Genomic DNA, 7,787 nt, shown 5'->3' with positions numbered 1-7,787 from the left:
TTTATTTGTTCTTATTTTATTACTGACTGCTTACTTGTTATTTTTTATTCAATTCAAAGTTTGAAATCAAGCTATCTCGTGCTACTGCAACAAAATTACCCCACTGTAAAATTAAAAAAACACTGAGTGAGCAAACATTTGTGAGATAGTTTAAGTTATAATGGTAATTAAACAATGTTTACATATGAATAAAAGCCTACATTAAAATCTGTCATATAAATTGGTCTCCTCATTAGAAATTAGCCTACTGATTGCCTCCATGGACAAAAAAAATAATAATATTAAAAATATCTGACACACATATACATATATATATATGACACATTCTGCAGTTCTTCCCTGCTGTACCGAATTTCGATACTTTTCAAAGTATCATATCGAAGTTAGAAATTCAAATATTGTGACAAAATTTATTTTGTAGGGTGCCACAAGTTTGTTAAAATTTCCAAAGGGTGCCGCGACTAAAAAAAGGTTGGGAAACACTGCTCTAGCCTATGTGTTGTCAGCTGAAACCTTCCTGAAACAACCACACCGTGGTCTATCTTTAACGATCAGTGCATCAGTTTATTTGTCATCACAGTACAAAAATAAATAAAAAATAAGCAGAAACAAAATGCAAAAAGTTACAGCAACAGATTTTCGTCTTTTTAAAAGAACAAAAGAGTAACAGATCCGTAACCCTCCCTCCCATCCGCCTGTCAAACTCTAGCCCGATAATATAGAGTCCTATCCTCTAATAAGCATGGCCATGCTCTGATCCTAGAAATCAACATACACACATCAAATTCTTCTATACAAATACACTCGGTCGCGCTCACACACTCGTGCAATCCTTTTTTGTAACACTGTTTTCAGTTCTACAAAGAATTACACAACAGATACAGAGAGAGTTTGACAGGAGTTTAATCTTTTACTTATCATTTTTTAAGATTTTTTTTCTTTCTTTGTTTCAAAGGACTACTCTGTGATGCAAGTGAAAAAATGGCACATTGTTGTGGGCTGTGGGCAAATAATAGCAGGTAAGCAGTGAAGAAGGGCTCACCTACTTCAGCCCCCACAACCTCAAACCCCTGCGGTCTCCTCAGACAGATAGCTCACAGAAAAGTGCAAGTCCTGTATCCAAACCTCTCCTGGCACGTTTTTGAGCAAATTATTGGCTTCCTCGACCTTCAGTCACATAAAGCAATGCAGCAGGGCAAGCAGTCACACAGAATCCATCCATCCCACTTTTATATCATGAGAAGAACAGGCTTTTGCATGAATTAACAGAGACATAATAATGTTTGCTTATATGACTGTAACATTCTTTTTTTTTTTTTTGACTATAAAGAAAGAGATACATAACTACTGAAAAAAGCATGCACAATTTAGCACTGTTGAGATGTTTTAAAGCGGGCAAATAGATCATATACAGTAACACACATTTTCCCTCCAGATCCAGTTTGAATTGATGTCATCAACGTGGCTGCAAATGTCAAGTTTGTAATATTGTTTGGTACTTGAAAACTATTCCTCTATGTAAATTTGATAAAAAAATCGCTGCCTATCTCAAGAAATAGACCACATCTCATCCAGTTTAATGCCTGGAGCTTGTTATCATCTGTGTTGTCATGTGTTAATCACTCATGATTGCTTTTGCAGTGCTGATATGTAGAACATCCCAACAGTACTTCACAGAGGAATTGGTTTCACATATTTAACTTTGATTGAAACCGATCGTCTGTCACTATGATGAATTACCTTGGTGTTTCTCAGATCTGAAAATGGTCTTAAACTAAGCTCTTACACACATTATCGCCTTGAATAATTCATTCGAATGCAAATGTGCATTAACCATAATCTTCATTCCCACCATAAGGTAGCCATCGATCTAAATGCTGCAGTTTTTTTTACAACATTACTAAAATCTCTAAATGCAAGAGAGAAGTGTGTGAAAATAATAAATAACAATAAATTACGATTCCGATACTTGTTATTAATGACAATCCTACTGTTCCAAAGTTTGCCGCCTTTGGTTTGTTTTTAGACCTACATGATTTTCATCAAAGGTATGGCACTGTTTTTGATACATTTACAGGCTTTTCTGTACAGAGACCCCTGTTGAAACTAGTCTGAGTACAAAACAAAATGACAAAGCAATGGCTCATTGAAGCAGGCATAGCAATATGAATTATTTTAACTTTTTTTTTTTCTCCGTATTTTATTCCCTAAACACATATGCAGTCGGCTTACAAAAAACTCAAAGTAGTTTACATCATCCAGGTTGTGTGTGCATTCAGATGAATACAGTTGCTTTAAAAAAATGAAAAAGCTTCAGAGACGTAAACCACAGGAGAGGATCTTTTTAACTCTGTATCATGGATGAAAATAAAGTAGGTCTTTCTAACAAATGTGCTGACAACCTCTTCTTTCACCATTTATGTTATCAGCCACTGTGCAATGCTGGCCTCAAAGTCATTTCTCTTTATTCTTTGTTTGTGGCTTGCGAACATAAACACGCTCAACCTAACACTCAGACGCCCATCTTCCCTTTTTGCAATTGGCTGTAACTGAGTTTGCAACAGCTAGGTGTTTAGCATTCAGCGATTGTCCAGTTTCGTGGACACAGGAGAACAATTGTCTGTTGATTATGAATCAGTCTCCAGTTCTATTGACAGTGGTGGATCTTGGTGCAAAGTGTTCAGAAGTCAGCTAGACAACAGCTGGATTCCTGTCCACATTCAAAGTTGTGTTGTTCTTTTTGTCTCGTTGTGTCTTTTGAAGTCTTTTCTGTCAGTGCTTTTAAATATTCACTACTTTAGAGCATCTGGTCCACTCAAGTCTGGCATTTCTTTGTATTCAGGTCCAAAATTGCCATTGTTAAAGGTATTGAAAGACTCACTACTCCTTTTGAACAACATAAGCATCACCCATTGCTTCCTATAAAATTTATGAATGTGAATAATACACTAAAACATGTCTCATTATTTATTCCACCCATGTAGGAAATATTTAAAAGGATAGTTCACCCAAAAACGAAAAATGTTGTCATTATTTATTCACCCTCTTTCCTACCTTCTAAAAGAAGAAGAGACAAAACAAGATACTGTTTCCAATAATAAAAATAAAGGTTCTTTGTTGGTATCTATTCTTCCACAATGAACCATAAACAACCGTGGAACCTTTCCATTCTACAAAAAGTTTTTTATAGTGGAAAGGAGTTCTTTAGATGTTTAAAATGTTCTTCACACTAATACAAATGTTTTTTTTAAGAACTCAAAGGTTCTTTGGGAAACCAAAAATGGTTATTCTATGGTATTGCTGCTAAAACCCCCACTTGGAACCTTATTTTTAAGAGCCTACAATGAGAGTTAATGGGGTCCAAAACAACCCTTTTGGACCCCATTGTTCCTGGACTAAGAAACACATTTTTCAAAATGTCTTCTTCTGTGTTCCACAGAAGAAAGAAGGGCATACAGGTTTGGAACAACATCAGGGTGAATAGATTTCTCAGAATTTTCATTTTTGGGTGAACTATCCCTTAAAAAATGCCAGACGAGAGTGCTACCAAAGACATATCCAAAGCCCCCTCACCGGTCCAGGCCAATGAGCAGATGACTCCTCTCCTCCTCCTTCTGGCTCTCATTTTTGAGGTCTGCAAAGACCTGGGTGAAATAGTGAGGATCCGAGTTGATCTGCAGCATCTTGGCACTCATCATGTTGATGATAGACAGGCAGCGGTCCCAGAATGTCTCCTTGGAGGTCTCCACCAGGAACGGCTTGAGAGGGTATGAGATCTCATTGCCCATGTAAGAGTAAGACAGGTAGAGGCAGGTCAGCAGCACGGCCTGCAGCTCAAGCTCCGTAACCACTTCGGAGGAGACCACGTCCCGGCAGAGCATGTAGACGAAAACTACGTTGGCCGGAGTGATGAAGCCCTGGTCCTGCCAGCCCTGCAGCAGCAGAGAACGATCCACGCTACGGAGCCACAACACGGGGTCGGTGGGAGAAAGGTGCTTGAGTCGATAGCATCTCCGGCAGAAGAACTCTCCCAAACAGCGCAGCAGCTCGCTGGTGGAGGCTTGGACAATCACCCTCTTGGGTGTCCCGGGAACAATGTTAGAGTTGGAAAGAGGCGCCTTCTTGTCCGAGGAAGCTGTGTTGTTGGAGTTTTTGGAGCCTTGGTTTGATGGACTCGACTGGTCCTGTGTAAAGGAGGAGAGATTTGCACAAGACTGCGACTTCTTGAGGTTCTCATTGTTGAGGTGAGAAACATTGTTCTGGTAGCCAGTATTAGGCTGCACCTTCTTAGAACCCTTTTTCTTGGCAGAGACAGCTACTATTCGTTTCCAAGGCAGTACGTTGATGAGTGGGTGCCGTTTAAGATTCTTGTCTTTGGCGTTCTTGCTGTTCTGAACTGCCGTGTAGTGGCCCACGGTGGCCGGGCCATCCTCGAACAGGGCGGCCTTCCTGTAGCTGGGTGAAAGCGATAGCACGGTTCCCATGATGCCAGGAGTAGGTTATCAGAATCTCAAGGTTAGGGGTCAGCTAAAGAAGGTGCCAAACTGGAGCCCCACTGCTTCCAGAGACTAGTTCAATCTGTGTTAGACATCCAAATTTAGGTTGGTGCTCTATTTAAAGAAGAATGGTGTCGGTATAGATGAGAGCTCTGTCACTGCAAAGCCTGTAAAACAAAAGAGCATCTATAAATACATATAATTTTGATCAAACTGGTGTTTTCCTGGCACATTTTTGATATATACATTTTAATATAATCCTTTTAATATAGCAATAATATAAATGTGTATTTTCTTTTGTTAGCATTTTAGCATTACAGACGTTTGATGCTGCAGAATGCACAATGTATGCAGTATAACTGTGCAAATATAGTCTCTCTTCAGAATAAAAGATGCCTTATACTAGTACATTTTATCTTTATGCTATTGATCTATTTGTTGCCTTTTTATATTTCTTGTCTTTGTTATGTTAAATTTTAGTCAATTTATCTTTTTTTTTTCATCAACACAAATAAAGGGTTCTACCTGTAGTAGTACCCTAACCACTGTAATACTGCATGCTTGCTTGGGAATTAGGCCTTTTATTTTCATTAAAATAATCTTAAATTATTCATGCTATATCCAAGATGATTTCTCAGGTGTCATAATAATTATCTTAGGTCAAAAATGTGCATATATTATTGATATTTATGTAATCTGTGACAATAGTACCCTACTGCTTTTTTGTTTTTATGTTGAAAACAGGCCTTATAATGGTATTATGTCTTAGATTCAACTAAGAGGCATTAATTCTTTATTCTTTGACACACACTTACAATAATAATCAAATCATTATTTTTCAACTGCACGATTTTCTACAATATAAACAGTTGATTTATTGTGTAGATCTACCACATTTACAATATCATAATTTACACCCCACATTTATTAAAAAACATTACACAGTAAACTCAAACCCACCAATGAACATAAATAAAGACATCGCCATGATTGCAGATTTGATTGCACTGCCCTCTTGTAAATAATGATTCCAATGTATCACCGTGAATTTGCATTTAATTGGACATTTAATATTCTCATTGCTCATTCTCATTCAATGCATGTTTGTAGATGATTTAACAAACCACAAAACACACACACGCACACACACACAGACGTCTGTTTTGCTACTATAATGTATTTGTACATTGCTCAAAAATATCAGCCACTGTCCAAGGTTCTGAAAATGTGTAATCCTCCCTGCAATGTTTACATGAGCACGAGAGATTATTGACACTCATTTTCATCATCACATCAACAAAATTAGAATAAAGAAAGAAAGAAAGATAAATCAACAAAATAAATGTTAATCAAGCCAGTTTACAATTCCTTTCTGAATACTGTGATACCTTGAAAATATGACCAACAATCAAGCAAATATAACATCTATGGATACAGAATCTTCAGAGAAATGCAGCTCACTTACAGGAATCTGCTCTCCTCCACGATGCTTTGGCAAAACAAGAGCGCAGTAATGGCTGTCTGGGTTTATCCTTGATAAACTGCGCATCAAGGAGATGCAAAATCAGCCACCCCAAAGAAAAAGATTTTAATACTAAGATTGGCAGGAAGCCTAGATTCCAATAAAATAATAGGGTTTAATCTAACAAAACAATCGTCACGTCTTGGAGGTCTCTGTAGGCGCTCCTGTGGTCTGGGGATGCTGGATGTCTCCTTTGGTTGGTGATGCTGAGAACTGTGAAGCTGTGCTATTGGTCCACACCAGCAGATACGGGATTTAGGTTGATGTTCAGAGCCGTGTGCACTGTGCACTACTATCAGAAAACCTGTGCTAGAGCGCCTCCCGGTGTCTGTGTCCTTAATTCGGGAAGTTGCTCCACTGCCCCGCCTTTGCGCACTTGGCAATCGCAACAAACTTTTAGACTTGAAGGTCATTTAGGTTAAAGTAAAAAAAAGTATTAAAAATTAACAGAATAAAGAGACAAATAATATGTAGGCTATTTATAAGTTTATACATTTAAATACACCAGTAGCTATAGCCTGCATTGTTTTAATGTAATATTTATTTAAATGTAATGTATATTATTTAAAAAAAAAACTATTAATTAAGTTTATATATAATGGTCTCTTATAACATTGTTGCTAAGGACTGAGGCTAACGTTTCAAATAATTGATACCCAGGTTTATTCATAGTATGGGCAGACTATTTGTTTTTTTACATTTTTGTTTCACCATGTAGAAAACTCACCATAAGAAATGTGTATAGGTTTAACACATATTTATATTATGAACTTATGATTATGACACTTATATTATAAACAATCTATTAACCCATTTAATCCCAAAAATCCAAATGTGTCATTAGTAACACTTTGAAATAATCAATAATAATAATAATAATACTATTTTTATTTGTATTGATTGATTTATTTTTAATGGAAAAGTGTGTGAAAATTTGTGTTTTATGGTTGGTCACAATTTTGATCGGTGGGATAATGTGCATACTGAATTAACATATTTCTGCAGTCATCAAAATTCTTATATATCTCAGCCCAATTATTAACACAGTTTAAACTCGGTTTCATCACATTCTAGGGTTACTATTATAAATAAAACCCCTTATACAACACTGATATATTACATATTTAAAAATTGTTACTTTATTGTAATATATATCATAACATTGTTATATTAGTGCAACTAGTATTAAAACATCAATATTATATTTATATTATATTATATTTGTAACATTTGAACTCTTAATTTAGTGCAATATTCAGTGTAACTTTGTCATTGCAACATTTTAGAGCGACCTTCACTAACAACTGCAACTGGATGTGTATACTGTACATAAATGTACTGTATTATCCCAGCAGTCACTATTGTTGCCATCAACATGTTTACTCATTCTGTGACCACACTCAACAAAACTGAACAATTGTGAATTCATATATTAATATTAGACACCTTAAAGATAATGTGTACCAAAAATCTTTGTCATATCTTTATGATAACATACTTTAGTAAACTTTTGTTTTGGAGCTTTGATGCAGCCGTCATCTTCTCATAGTGCAAACAGGAAATAAACTGCCCTGCTTATGTGACAATTTGCACTAACCATGTGAGACTGCACATATTTAACCGAGACCCTTTCTTGTTTCCATATTTGCAGGAAATGCACTAAAACACCAGTCAGAAACATGTTTAGAGCTTTATAAATGAAAACCTTCATTTATAGGGATTCAGGGATTAAATGGGTTAACTTTACTAGAGGAATGGTCATAACTGAG

General features: G+C 36.4%; 1 protein-coding gene across 1 annotated transcript; it reads right to left on the bottom strand.

Annotated features, from left to right (window-relative positions):
• Positions 1 to 3,476: 3,476 nt before the first annotated feature.
• LOC107691215 (cyclin-dependent kinase 5 activator 1-like) lies at positions 3,477 to 6,212 on the bottom strand. Its single transcript, XM_016489715.1, has 2 exons — positions 5,962 to 6,212; positions 3,477 to 4,663 (listed from the first exon to the last, which is right to left on the bottom strand). The coding sequence occupies exon 2, from the start codon at positions 4,482 to 4,484 to the stop codon at positions 3,570 to 3,572; it is 915 nt and encodes a 304-aa protein (XP_016345201.1). The 5' UTR covers positions 4,485 to 4,663; positions 5,962 to 6,212; the 3' UTR covers positions 3,477 to 3,569.
• Positions 6,213 to 7,787: the final 1,575 nt, after the last annotated feature.

Source organism: Sinocyclocheilus anshuiensis, unplaced genomic scaffold (genome assembly GCF_001515605.1).
Source record: "Sinocyclocheilus anshuiensis isolate Anshui unplaced genomic scaffold, SAMN03320099.WGS_v1.1 scaffold470, whole genome shotgun sequence".
Lineage (NCBI taxonomy): Eukaryota > Metazoa > Chordata > Actinopteri > Cypriniformes > Cyprinidae > Sinocyclocheilus > Sinocyclocheilus anshuiensis.
Note: the sequence above shows the minus strand (reverse complement) of the source record. Positions and strands in the feature narration are given on the sequence as shown.